Below are 14,539 nucleotides of genomic sequence, written 5' to 3'. Positions count from 1 at the left end.
ATGTCAGCTTGATCAAAACTTTTAGGGCTCCCAACTTTTATTTTTTTTTAAATGGTGGGCGTTGAGCCCTACCATGTGGTTAACTTGAGTCTTGGATCTGCCTTATTTTTGGGATCGTGTTCTAAATTTATTTTTAAAATGAATGGACTGCATGAATAAACCAACAAATACATCACGGTGGGCCCAACACAGAGCCCCTGCCCTAGACAATCTGTCCCCACTGATAAGAATGGAAGATGATATCTTCAAGCTAGAAGAACTGGAGAACGGTGGAGCCAGCCATATTGCGACAATAACACACGGCAGGGTTATCTTTCAAATCAGGGTTGTCCATCTAGTGGGACCTACTATGATGGAAATTGATTCGAGAGACGTATGGATTAGATGATCCTAGCTATCCAAACAGTAGCCATCAAATTGACCGTGGGAAAGAGAAACAGCTAAGGGTCAACATTAAGTTTTGGAAAGTAAAGTAACAGCTATGATCTTCTGATAGATATAATTTCAGAGTATCGTCCATCGACAATGAGGCCCACTAGTCGGACAGTTCAGATTAATGGATAACCCTTCTAGATTTAGTATATTGAGATTGCTCTACCAAGTTACTTCTTGGAGATCTACCGTATTATCGACATAGCTACATATCATCACCATCACCCAAGAAAGAAAGAAATTTCACCAAAATCAGCGATAAGTCTAGCTTTGCATGAAAGGAAATAAGGAGAGTGGTGGTGCGTGTTGTGTGGCCATTGGGAGGTAAAAAGGTCCCTTCTCTCTCTCCACAGCCGTCGTCATCTACTGCCAGTGGCCTGACAAGGACAAAACCATCATCTTCCAAATGCAATAATCTTCTTCCCCTTCTTCCTCTCCCTCTCCTCCTCCTTTCATCCCTTTCTTCTTCTCTTTTCTTTTTCCTTGGGCAACCTTCCTTTTCACACAGTCCTTCTCATCAATACCCATCCATTTATGTGATGTGTATTGATTATTAAAAAAGTATCACTTCCAAGTACAATCTCCTATTTCTATTATTGCTTACTTTTTATTGATCTTCTTAAAAGAATAGAGAGAGAGAGAGAGAGAGAGAGAGAGAGAGAGAGAGGGTTTTGAAGCCAAAAATGGGGAGAGTTAAGCTTCAAATAAAGAAAATAGAGAACACAACTAATAGGCAAGTCACTTTCTCTAAAAGGAGAAATGGACTAATCAAGAAAGCCTATGAACTTTCTATTCTTTGTGATATTGATATTGCTCTCATCATGTTCTCTCCTTCTGGAAGACTCAGCCTCTTCTCAGGGAAGAAAAGGTTTGTTTTCCCCCCTTCTATATGCTTATTTATAATATGGAATTAAGCTCATGATCATGATGCATCGCATGGCTAATATTGGATCTTGACTTTGGGCTTTTTTAGGATCGAAGATGTTCTGTCCCGCTTCGTTAATCTTCCGGAGCATGAACGGGGCCGGTAAGGAGATCACAGTTTTGGTTTATCATCAATATGTTATCTGTCTTTTAATGGTTTGGATTAATTCTTCTCTATACATGGTTGTGTCTGCATGTTCCTTTTCTGTGGTTCCGTCTGCGACGCAACCCTAAAGGCTGCATAATCAAGAGGTAAAATACCTTTTTGTTGGATTTGAACCCTAGTAGAATCCTTCGTTTAAATTTCTCAATGCTAGAGTTCAAAGATTTTTTGAGGGATTTGTATAGATATATGATGAATGGTTTGTTTATTCACAGTTTCTCCAAAGGACTCTTCAGAAGCTGAAGTGCGAAAGCGACATAGCATCACAGTTGGCTAAGTTACTATTATTTCCATCCTAAGAGCTTCTTCATTCTTGAATCGATCATGTTTTCTGAACATTGATTTGGGTCATTCTTCCTTTTTCTCTCTTTATTTTACTCTTTATTGTGATGATAGTAGAAGCAGCAGCCCAAGCAGTGTAAATTCTCACGTGGAGGTATTTTCTCCTCTAAAAGTTCAATTGTTATCGAACAATCAACTTCTGGACATCTTGGCATTGTTTCATTCAAAATCATTTTTCCTTCATTATAGGATCTTCAGCAAGAAATCAATAGATATCAGTATCAACTAGAGGATGCGGAGAAAAGACTAAGGTCTCAAGAGAAACCCTAGTTTCTAAATGCATCATTTTGTATTGGGGAAAAATAGAGATCAATAATTATTTGAATTCGATGTGTCATTTTTAGGATTTTTGAAGGTGATCCGCTTAAAATAACATCATTTCGCGAGGCTGAGTACCATGAGCAGATACTGGAAGAAGCCTTAAGTCGCGTACGAATGCGCAAAGTAACTCTCTCCTATCCTTTGATGTCCGTCTTTTTAATTTCCTTGTGATTCTATTATTTAAACCAAAATGCCATTTATGAATTCGCAGCAAGCTTTGGAAGGTAAATATCTTGCACCTGCGCTCCAGACAAATCCACAGGTATCTAGAACTCAACTCCGTCCAATGTTTATTTGTTTTGAAACTGGTTTGATTGGAGCTGATATCTCTAACATGAAAATGAAGCCGAAGATGATTAGTGTGAAATCAAGTCAAGCTAGTACACCAAGCAAGGAGGGAGGGTATTTTGTGGTGCCCCCTGAAAGATTGTATGGCCAGTTCAATATTATTAAGAAAGTTACAGGTGGTGTGCTCCCACCTTTCTGAAAAAAAGAAAAAAAAGAAAAAAGAGAGTGAGGGTGAGGTCTATTTATTTCATGGTGCCTACGGGAAAGATTGTATAACCATTTCATTGTTATCAATAAAGTTACAAGTGATGTGCTCGCACCTTTCTGAAAAAATAAGAGGGAGGACATTTACCTTCCCCAAAAGATCAACTATTCAAATGGAACTAAGAGAACTTAATCAAAACGTCCTCTCCAAGCACCCGAGACCCTAACTCTTCTTCATGATATATGATAGTTTTTCTTTCTTTTCTTTCTTTGAAAAAGGTGGGAGTACACAACCTTCAATGTTATTGATAAGGACAAATTTACTTCTTCCAAGGGGTGAGTGAAGACCTAACCTCTTGGCAAAGCATTGTACAAAAAGATTGAATCCTCTTTCTAAGGAAAAAAAAATATAGACTCGTCAATTCAACCCAATCAAAAAGATATACCTATGCACATGTTAACTTGCAAAAAAGTGACCTAGCCAAAAAAGGAGGTACTTAGCTCAATATAATTGCTGAAAGCTTTCTGGAAACAGATAGGGTAGAGAGAGAGAGAGAGAGAGAGAGAGAGAGAGAGAGAGAGAGAGAGAGATATCCCATAGGCAGAGCACATGAAGCATGAGTTCCTCCCACCAGCTGAATTTCAATAAGGAGGGTGGTGGTAGTGGGAGGCTGAGAATCTGCACTAACATCCAGGATCTCACCACATTCAACGCGGCAAGGGGCGAACGGTCATGCCCATGGCTATGTGGGCTACTGATGCAAGGCGATTGGCGGGGTTGGGAGGAGGTAGAAGAGGGCCCAGTTGGCTGATTCAACGTTGAGTATTGGATAGAATGACGGTGATTAGAGTATCGTAATCATTAATGCTTGCTGCATTCCTGGCCCTTCAAAGTTCCCAGAAGATGGAGGGGATGAGGCCCACAATGGGCCATTTCTTAGGGGACGAGGCAGCAATGGTCCACCAGAAAGACGTCACACCTACAGCAGAGGAAGGGTTCGGTCTACCCATGCTAAGGGTCCTGATGTAGTGGGCCAAGACAATTCTAGCCTTGGTCCCCAAGAAGAATAAGTGGTCAATGGATTCAGTATGGGGCGCAGTCATAGTGGGGCTGCAGTTGCACCTGGATGCGAATGAGATCCCCTTGCTTTGGATTCTGTCATCCACCGGGATGACCTTGTGGATAATCTTCCAAACAAGCATGGAGAGTTTGGGAGGGAGCTTTGTATGCCAAATCCATCTTGACCAGACCTTCTTATCGGCTTGATTTCTTAAGAGCTGCGCAGCTACTCGGATTGAAAACTCCCCAGAGGTGGAAGCCATCCAAATGCATTTGTCGTTCGATAAGGACATGCAGAATCCCTCCTGATTAATGTGGTCAATGACGAACTGGGGCAGCAAGGGAAGCAGAGACGTGAGGGAACACCAGCCAGTAGTCCCGATCAAATCTTTGACTCAGATGTCTTGCATGTGTGCAAGGATGGGACGGAGTGACCATTCGAGTAAAGGGCCCAGCCCTGTCCAGTTGTTCCTCCAGAAGCTGCAATCCTCCTTGCAATCAACCAGTGAGAATGAGGAGACAGCTGCAAGGCCAGTTTGTGAATTTGCTTCCAGAGTGGGAAGGCTGAATTTGCCACTGGCCCAGCGCCTTGCCCCTAAATGTCTATCGTGTATTTGGCTATGAAGAATTTTGCCCAATAACTGTTCTCTCCCCTATGATGAATCGTCCTGGTCATTTTGAGATGGAAAGCCTATATGACTGATGTAAAGCTTCTAACACCCGGCCCTCCTACTTTTGGGAGCACAATCGTTCTTTAGCTGCGCCAATGGCAACTCCTTCTGGTTCCCTCCCAGTTCTAAAGGAACTCAGCAAAGGCTCTTTGGAGGTCCTTCGAGATATTGGCCGGAACTTCTGTGGCAGCTAACATGTGGATGGGCATACTCGATAGAACATGGTTAATAAGCATTAGCCTGCCAGCCAGTGTAAGGATTCTACCTTTCTAGTTTGATATTTTGTTCTTTGTTCTTTTCAAAAGCGATAGAAAGTAAGCATGGTGAGGTCTGCCATGGAATATTCAGACCCAGGTATGTGAAGGGAGAGGAGCCACAACTGAAGCCTAAGATAGCGAAGGTCGATCTCAGCCACACTATTGATTGGTTAGCTGACATGATGAAGAAGTTCTTCTGTGCATTTACACGTTGGCCTGACGTCATTTCATAATTTTTGTGGAAGCCGACTATTTTCCTGAGGGAGGCATTGCAGTCGTTAGCGAACAGAATCATATCATCAGCAAACAAAAGATGGGAGATCACCGGGCAGTTCCTGCAGGTCTTGTATGGTTGGCATTGGCCACTCACGATGAGTTGGCCAAAGCCATAACCGAGTACTTCCGCTGTCAAGATGAATAGGCTTGGTGAGATGAGATCTCCTTAGCTGAGTCTCCTCAAAGATTTGAAGAACCCACATGCTTCACCGTTCCTGAGGACTGAAAGCTAGCATTTGGATGAGCAATTTTGCAGCAGATGGATCTAATTTTTATCAAATCCAATTCTGGTGAGTACCTTGGATAGGAAGTCCCAGTTCAGTCTATCATATGCTTCTTCATGTCGAGTTTAATCATGATATTCACCCTTGACTTTTTTGTTGATATCCTTGAAGATTTCCTGTAATAGCATGCAATTCTCAGTAATGGATCTACCATTCACGAAAGCCCCCTGTTTCGCTGATATGATTTTAGGCAGAATGCACCCTAACCTGTCAGCAATAATTTTGGCAAGAACCTAATAGATGTAATTACAATGGTTGATGGGCCTAAAGTTCGAGAACTTAGCTGAAGTGGCGGATTTAGGGATGAGGTAAATAAAGGTGGATGAGTATGCTCTTGGGAGGGTCCCGCCATTGAAAAATGAGGTGGCTGCCCACAACACTTCTTGGCCCATAATATCCCAACAAGATTAGAAGAATGCCCCCGGAAGGATGGGGGTTTCAGCCCGCAGGAGGTTTTCGTAGAATGTAATGGCCTCATGTTCAATAATATTTCCATCTTCCATTCGAGACCCATCCTCCAGCCTGATTTCCAGGATTCTAGCTTTCCTTGCTCTCCCTGGCAGAGGCATGGAAAAACTTGGTATTTCTGTCTCCTTCAGCAAGACATTTGATTCTGGATTTCTGCCTCTATAAGATCTCCTCGCTAGGCTCTAATTGCGTTACTTTATCATACGCCAAGTGGAGGCTCTGCTGTAAGAAGGGGTTAAAGGAGTCTTGGGCTGCTTTTTCTATCATAGCTAGATCTCCCACAACCTTCTTTGGAATCAGGAAGATATTCCCGAAGGTTTCCCAATTCTAGCCCTTAAGGGCTATTTTGACACTTTTCATTTTTATGAGCAGTGTATATATCGGTCACCTACAATATCTAAGACCCACACATTTTTGACGAGCTGAAGGAAGGAGTTGTGCCTGGTCCATATGCGTTGGAATTTAAAGGGCTTAGGGGCAGCTGAGAGTTGAGGAGGGAATGATAGCAACGGGGGAGCATGGTCTGAATTTAGCCTGGGTAGGTGTCTAACTTTAAATGTAGGAAAGGCTTGGAGCTAGAGATTGTTGCAGTAGGCCTTGTCCAGCCTGGCCCATAGATGGGCTTGCCCTGATTAGTTGTTACACCACGTGAACTGGCTACCATAAAACAGACTGTCAATCAGGTCAGCGTTGTTCAGCCCTTCCGCGAATTTTGTTGTGTTACGCATATCGTAATTAGCATCCCCCTTTCTTTTTTATGTGGTAAGAATGGTGTTGAAGTCACCACAAATGATCCACAGACTTGAACACATGTTCCCTAGCAGGGCTAGCTCCTCCTACAATTGCCTCCTTAAGATCCGGGAGCATTTGGCATACACTAAAGAGGCCATGACAATAGAAGATGAGCCTTAATATCTACGGCAATCGTCAGCATCTAGTTGGAGGCCGAAAGGACATCAATGGTAAGGTGAGATGCAGTGAGGATCCACACCTTGCCATCTTGAGCCGTGTTGGAGAAGGAGTGGAAGCACAGTTTGAGGGCCCATCAGACTCTTCCATCATTCCTCAGCATGGGTTCGAGGATGGCTATGATTGCTAGATTGAATGTTCTGATCAGTCTTTTAAGAGTTTTGATAGTGGGAGCATTTCCCACCAAACTAGGATGTCATTCATTGGCAGACGTGTTTGACATCCCTTCTCGTCTCTTCAGAGGCCTGATCCCAAGCAATCGAGGTGCCTCCTCCCCTCTCAGGATCACAGAGCTGTCTTGCTTGCACTTTGTGAGCCACTGCTCTTGGCCCTTAGTTAGTTTCCTCCTAGAATAAGTTATCTAAATTATCGAAGGCAGGCTAGTGTCCTGGTTCCCAACGTTTATCCTCAGTGGCTCCTTGAGGGAGAAAGGAATAAGGAGTGGTTGGGGGTAGGATTTCTCCGCTGCTGGTCCCGGGTCCATGAAGGAGGACCCCAGGTTCCTTCTCACTATGGAGGAGTTGAGAGATGATCGTTGTAAGAAAATGTTCGGGGGAATTCCAAAATCTCCCACAGGGCTGGATGGCTGGATGTTGTAAGGGTCCGACTATGGGCAACTCCTCCTTATTACCAACCATTGAATGCCCACCACTTACAACCTAAGTGTTTCTATGAAGGATGTTTTTAAATCTCTCAGCATTCTCCCCTCAATGTCCTTATCTTAATCATTTCCTTCGCTTGAATGAATTTCCCTTAAATTTTGAGCATTTCTGCTCATCCACAATTCCCACAAAATTAAGCTGGGAACTAATCTTTGCATTTTGAACCTGGAGGAGTGGTAGGCCATGCTACCCCATTATTAGATTCTTTATTGTATTGATTAATTATTTAGTAACTAAACATTGAAATTTTTTCTTAAGAGGCCCCATAGTTTAAGATGTTCTATTTCACTAGGCCCAAAATATAGCGGCACCACCACTCTCCTCACTAACAATTGTAGGAATTCTCTCCTTTACAGTCTACTTATATGGTTATGTGCTACTTGGATCCAACCTCTTTTGTTTCTATAGGCCGATGGCTTCTATATGTATCGTATGGAATATGAAAGTTTACAATGCATATTTTTCCTATGAGACCTTTAACCTCTCAACGGAGATCATTTAAGAAGGAAAACAAACTATTGGAAGTTCAAGAACTTACTCTTCTAGTAAGGTAGCAAGGCTACCTACCACCTCATGCTTTCTCTATATAAGTGATGTATAACTATATAAGATCTTCATGGTTGTGCATGATTATTTTTCACCAACATGATATGGTCCAAGGGCTTAAAGAATCACTACTGATGTAATCGCGCCACATCCCACACATGTGCACAAGAAAATGACAAATTTCCTTTCTTAGCTTGTTTTAATTTTCTTTCACATTTCTATATTTCGAAAATATCTCTACGCTAAGAAATAAGTATTATTATATTTTCATGTCTAAGAGTTTTTTTTTTTTTTTTAAAGAGATCTTGGTTAGAAAGAAATTATATTTTTAAATTTCTTATATTATGCTGGTTATTTTCCCAAGGAAACCTTGTAAATGCCATTATAAATAACATATAATGCTAGAACAAGAATGTTGAATGATATGTTGTTTGAGATTTTATTTTTATTTTTTTTTGTTTCTCTGTGGTAGTGTGTTGAGGGGAGAGTAATGATTCTTAGAATAAGACTAGAGGGGTTGTTGAACTTACTTACAGTCCTGCATCTTTTCTCTTGTGTGAACTTTCAATCTGGTGTGTTGAACTTTATTGTAGTTAGTTTCTCTCTCTCCCTGGCTCTACCTTTAAATCGAGACTTTCGAAGAATAGTGGTAGAAAACGACTCTAAAGGTATTGTAGAAATGATGGCTAGGGGGCTTTGCAACTCATCAGAACTGTGGTACAGGAGCGCTCGTCTGCACTTGCTCCTTCAAAGGGCCGAGGTGAAAGTCCATCACATCATCAGGGAGGCTAATGGAGTGGTTGACTCCTTATCAAGATTGGGGAGTGGCTCATAGGAGTTCGTCACATTCATTAGCTTATCTTAGGTCCCTCCTCTCATCTGGGGGGATGTCTTCCTTAACAAGGTGGGGTTGGGGAATATCAGGAAAGCTCACTAATGTGGACCCCAGGAGGGCTCTTTTTTCTCCAGTAGATCTTGATTTGTGTCTTCGTCTCCCAGCTTCTATGGGGCTTTCATTGTAGTAAGATATATGATAGGTGAGGGTTCTGTCCCCGCCTAAAAATTCTTATTCAGTGTTGAAGCCTGTTAAAATAAATCAAAAGTTTAGTTGTTTAAAAAAAGTTAGTTTCTCTCTTGATCTAGTTGTATTAGCCATGGTGTAGAAAATCACACATGCGAGGCTATGAAGAGAATGGTATTAGCATATATGAAGAAGAATGAAGAAAAAGACAAATGCACAGAGTTTAAAGAAAAGAGAAAAGATTAAGTTTTTACATATTTATTATGTGTACTAGCTAGCCTTTATATAGAATAGGACTATTTATTTCATAATTCTACTAACACCACAACTGTAAGAAGAAAATTTCCAAACCACTTTTCTAGTTTGACCTAACCAGAGCTTGTTTAAAAATTAAATATCCAAATTAATTAAGACTTTGCAATGATTCTCAACACTCTCCCTCATTGTCAAGCCTCAATTATGTTTATTATTTCAAACTTCTCTTGAAGAGATTAAACTTATCTTTGGTTAGTTCTTTAATGAAAACATTTGTTGCATTGTTGTATGGACACTTGTTGAGATATGAATTAACCTTGCCTCCTTATTCATCATCTTTTCAAGAATAAAGTGGTAATGGACCTCTACGTACTTCGTACAAGCATGAAGTATCTAATTTTATGCCAACATCAACTAGCTAAGATTTCACTCATGATCAGAAGTATAGTATACTTTTTCTTCAAAGTTTCTTATTAGTTGTGTCAGCCACAACTATCACATTAGCTAGCATTGTAGCTCAATATTCAATCTTTATAGCAGATAATACAACATGGTTATTTTGTGTTTCCTCATGAAATACTTCCAAACTAAAACTAAAACAAAAATGTGATATCAAGTGATGAATAGATGGGTCCCCAGCCCAATCTACATCACAATAACTTGCAACCTTTATCCTAAAATTCTAAAAGCCTAAAATGGCTTAGAGAAGTGGGATTGAGGATTCCAAGCAGAGGTAGAGAATCCTTTTTTTTACAACACCTCTATGCACTTCCTTGGTCTAGATGATTATGAGCAAGGTAAAACATAAATATTTGGATTGTTAAATGGAACAAGCTTGAACAAGGATGGCTCAAACTTAATGTAGATGGATCGATAAGAAGGAATCCAAGTGAAGGGGGCGTAGGTGGGATATGCAGAAATACCTGGGGAAAATTATATTTACTTTCCATAATTCTTATGGCACCATGACCAATACATCAGTGGAAATTTAGCCTCTTGTAGATGGGTTGAAGATTTGTAAGAATATGGAGCTCAATAATGTCGTGGTGGAAACGAACTCTAGAGTCATATGAGAGATAGTTGTAAACAACATATCTAAGGGCCCCCTAGAGCATTTGGTATCATCTATAAGCCATTCAGCCCCTTCAACTGTCAATGACCTTTAGGATATCCCACATTTTGCATGAAGCTAATTAATACAGTCTTGGATGTGTTGGGTAAGATGGGGAGTGGTGGCGGCCTAATTGTATATATTTGAGTAGATATGATTTGCCCAACGAAATCAAGGGCTTAATCACACTAGATACTGCAAGTTTGGGAGCGATTAGAAAGGGCCAAAATAGTCTAAGTTATATGATAGGTGAGGTCCTCATCCTTTTTTTGTGACACCCACCCGAATATTGTATGCTTTGTCCGTATGAATAATTTTTTCAGTTATCTAAAAAATACTTGCAACCTTTATCAATACTCTAATACATATAATAGATAACTTCATTAAAGTTGCTTTTAAATATCTTAAGATAGGCTTTAAACTAGGTTGTTTTCAACTGAGAACAGTGTCGAAGACCCAGCCTTGCTTGCAATTATTCCTCCTCTGGTCTCACTGGAAGACAACAATCGTCTCATGTTTCCCCCTTCGCTTCAAGAGGTGCTTCAGGTAGTGAGGTCCATCCCTAAGGATGGTGCTCCTATGCCTGACAGTTTTCTAGGTAGCTTCCATTCAACTTGCTAGGATATCATAGGTCCTGATCTGCTTAAGGTAGTTTCCTACATTTTCCAAGGTGGCTTTTTCTCCAAGGCAGTCTCTGCTACCCTCATCTATCTGATTCCCAAATCTGCTACTCCAAAGAAATTCTCAAATTTCCAGCCAATAAGCCTTTGTAACTGCTTGTATAAGTTTGTTTCCAGCATTATCGCAACTAGGCTGATCATTGTTCTCCCTTCCCTGATTTCTACAGAGTAAGTAGCCTTCGTTCAAGGAAGATTTGTGGCTCAAAGTATCGCCTTGGCTCAGTAATTAGTTAGGGAAATAGATAGAAAAGTGCGGGGAGGTAATATCATCATCAAACTTGACATAGAGAAGGCCTATGACAAGCTGGACTCGAGGTTCTTGAAGTATGTATTATCGAGGTTTGGTTTCAGCAGTACTTGGTTAAAATTGGTCAAAAAATGTTGGAGCAATGCATGGTTCTCAATTCTCATCGGCGGCGAAACAACTGGTTTTTTCAAGTCTACTAGAGGGCTCCGTCAGGGTGACCTCCTCTCTCCAAGTCTCTTCATTCTAGCGGCAGAAGCACTTAGCCGGAGACTCAAATTTATGGTGGATTAAGATTCTCGTACAACTTTTAAGATTAGGAGGGGCTGCCCGAGGATCTCTCATCTTCTCTGCGCCGACGACACCCTCCTTTTCATCAAAGGAAGTCAGGCTTCCCTTTGATCTATCAAGAAGTTGCTTCACACCTATCAACGTGCTTCGAGTTAGGAGATTAACGTACAAAAAGTTCCCTTTTCTGCTCATCCAAGCTTCCATCAGTCAGGGTCAGGTCCATTGAAAGAACCCTCAGAATTTCCAAGGTCTCCTCAGGCCTTTCATAACTGGGAGTCCCGCAGGCATTTGGCATGATGAAAGCTAGTGCATTCCAACCCCTATTAGATAAGGTAGAGGGATAGATCATGGGTTAGCAAGCGAGGTGCCTCTCCCAGGCTGGGAGATTAGTTTTGGTTCAGCATGTTCTGGGGAGTATTCCAGTCCATTCCATAGCAACCACGCATATTTCGACCAACGTCCTCTCTATGCTGAAGCATCATTTCACTAATTTTTTATGGGGTTGGGATGATGTGAAAAGAAAGTTATATTGGAAAGGTTAGAAGTTGATTGGGCTTCCCAGAGCTGAAGGAGGGTTGGGTATCAGGAAGCTTCCTAAATTTATGAGGGCCCTCAAGTTGTAGTTGTGTTGGGCAGCTAAGTTCAATGAGGAAGAGAGCTTATAGAGTGCCTTTATGAAAGTAAAATACCACTAGAACCTCTCCCCTTCTAGCTTGTTCTTGCCGCCTTCCTTCGCCTCCTCATTGTGGAAAAAGATTCTGGATGTGTTGCCCTTGCTAGAGAGAAATGTTGGATAGCTCATTAGCCAGGGAGATTGCAGTTTTTAGCTCAATTACTGGACAAGTCTAGGTCCTCTCCTCCTACTCGCAGAAAGACAGGTGCTTGTCAGTCTTTTGTCGTCCAAGGTTAACTAGGTCCTGGGTTTGAATGGTCCCCTTCCCCCACTCCTGTTTTCATTTTTCTTCGCCAACACGTTGTTGATTTCATTTTTCATGAAGGTTTTTGCTTGTCAAATAGCTCAGATAAACTAATCTGGCTTCTCACCCTATCTGGAGCCTTCTCTGTCAAGTCTTCTTGGGAGTTGTGTAGAGAAAGCAAGCCCCGTAAGGAGTGGTCTAAGTGGGAATGGCACGTTAAATTGCCTCCCAGAATTTCTCTCTTTGTGTGAAAGTTGTTGATAAAGGTAGTCCCGGTGGATGAAGTTGTCTAAGGGAGAGGTGTTTCCCTTGCTTCCAAGTGTGACTACTGCTCCCTAACTACGTTCACGGGCCATTCGAAGGAGTCCCTCTAGCACCTTTTTATCAGCAGTCTGGTAGCTGCAACTCGTTGGGATTTTTTGGTTAGATCTTTAGTATTTCCAGCAAGGTGAACCAGTAAATTGAGGTTCGGCTGTCCTTCTGGTGGAATTTCTATCCTCTGCTTAGCCACTCGTCTCCCCTCTAGAAGCTGGCTTTGTTCTTCATCCTCTGAGAAATTTGAAAGTGTAGAAATGCTGCTAGATTTTTCGGGAAGTCTATTCTAGCGATAAAGGTCATATCTAAGGGCCCTCACCAACCACTCTTCGGTTCCTCCCACGCCCCCCCCCCGCTCGAGCAATCATATCGCGGTGGCTCTGGGGATCCACGTTTCTTCTCATTTGGGGAAACCTCCAAAGTTTGTTAAATGGGACAAGCTGCAGCTGGGCTGGGCCAGGCCAAGCTAAATGTAGACGGGTTGGCTAGAGGCTACTCGGGTCTTTCAGGTGGTGGAGGAGTATGCAGAGGAGATAAAGGAGAGTTCGTTTCTACTTTTTCGGTAGGATATGGGATCGCCTCCAACATATATCGGAGCTCTGTGTGGTGCATGATGGTCTTACTTTTGCTTCGATTTGGGTTTGTCTAGAGTTGTGGTTAAATCAGATTCTAAGCTTGCGATGGATCTTTTGAACGATAGCATCTGCCCAGGTTTGAAATGGGCCTACTGGTTTGCCAAAATTAAGAGATTCAACTCTCTTGGGCAACTAAGATTCATCCATATCTTTAGGGAAGACAATGAGCCTGTTGATGGTATGGCAAGGGTGGGTAGTGAGTCTCAGACTCCATCTTTGTTTCAGTAGATATCTCTCCTTCCTTGCCATGTTAGAGGAAGCATTTTCCTTGATAAGGTCGGCCTGGGGGCCATCAAGCTCGAGTCTATCTCAGGCTAACTTTGGACTGGGCAGAAAGCTTTCTGGCGGGTGTTTGATAGTTTTCACCTTCCTGTTTTGGAAGAAAGGAGGTTTCTGTTCTCTGTGGGTTGGGTGGATTAGTCAGGTCTATTTTGCAACGGTGATATTATTGGGTTGCCCGCTGCCTACTTGATGTCAGTTGTCTGTCTGCAGGGCCTGTGTATATGAGCCTGTCTCTCAGTCGTGCTTGATGTCAAATGGTTTTAGCCCTCCTAGCAGTGATGTGATGTTGTTGTGTTGCTGCCTCTGGCCAAGTCTGGTGGCCTGTTGTTCTTAGTCTTGGCTCTGTGCAGATTTTGTCTTTGCTTTTTCATTTTAGCAAGCTGCATCTCAGTTCTGGGATGATTGTCTTTGAGCGGGTCAGGTTTTTTAGTGGCTAGACTATGAAGATGTTTGGTAGGATTGCTTAATTTAGTTAGCCATTTAGTTGTTGCTCAGTCTACGAATAGTTTTTATATTTTCTCCCTTTGTATAGGGTCATATGATAGGCTACCCTCGGGATTTTTTACGCAAGTTGCTGCCTTAATGTAATCAACCTTCCTCCTTTGTGGAAAAAAAAAAAGAAGCTCGTACAACAAAATACAAAATAAAAAAATCAGCTTATTCTAAGAATAATAAAATAAATAAATAAATAAATGTTGCCAACCTGCTCTCAATAAGCATGTGCATTTATATGTAGCCTTTTTTAATCTTTCAAGAGCTAGTAATTCATTTCAAGTGGTGTCATAATCATTTTACTCCCGGCAAACTAAACTTTACATGCAACTCAAAACTAAATTTATTTTGAAGAATCAATGTTTCTCTTTTACCTTATCATTTTATTAATTAGTAAGTATAAAAAATACCTCTTTTAAGATACATTTT

General features: G+C 41.6%; 1 protein-coding gene across 5 annotated transcripts in view; it reads left to right on the top strand.

Moving 5' to 3' along the window:
* The first annotated feature begins 761 nt into the window (after positions 1–761).
* Positions 762–14,539, top strand: part of LOC131229407 (agamous-like MADS-box protein AGL104) — a 39,489-nt gene continuing 25,711 nt past the window's right edge. Inside the window, exons 1-8 of one of the 5 annotated variants that reach the window (XM_058225362.1) lie at positions 762–1,300; positions 1,406–1,459; positions 1,593–1,608; positions 1,735–1,796; positions 1,916–1,955; positions 2,051–2,112; positions 2,206–2,305; positions 2,394–2,444. In XM_058225362.1, coding sequence (XP_058081345.1) covers positions 1,116–1,300; positions 1,406–1,459; positions 1,593–1,608; positions 1,735–1,796; positions 1,916–1,955; positions 2,051–2,112; positions 2,206–2,305; positions 2,394–2,444 — 570 coding nt within the window. In that variant the 5' untranslated portion in view covers positions 762–1,115. The remainder of the gene's footprint in view (positions 1,301–1,405; positions 1,460–1,592; positions 1,609–1,734; positions 1,797–1,915; positions 1,956–2,050; positions 2,113–2,205; positions 2,306–2,393; positions 2,445–14,539) is intronic. The other 4 variants (XM_058225364.1, XM_058225363.1, XM_058225361.1 and 1 more) reach the window with 4 other exon arrangements.

This window comes from Magnolia sinica, chromosome 16 (genome assembly GCF_029962835.1).
Source record: "Magnolia sinica isolate HGM2019 chromosome 16, MsV1, whole genome shotgun sequence".
NCBI lineage: Eukaryota > Viridiplantae > Streptophyta > Magnoliopsida > Magnoliales > Magnoliaceae > Magnolia > Magnolia sinica.
The sequence above is the reverse complement of the archived record's forward strand: the minus strand, read 5'-3'. Positions and strand labels throughout refer to the sequence as shown.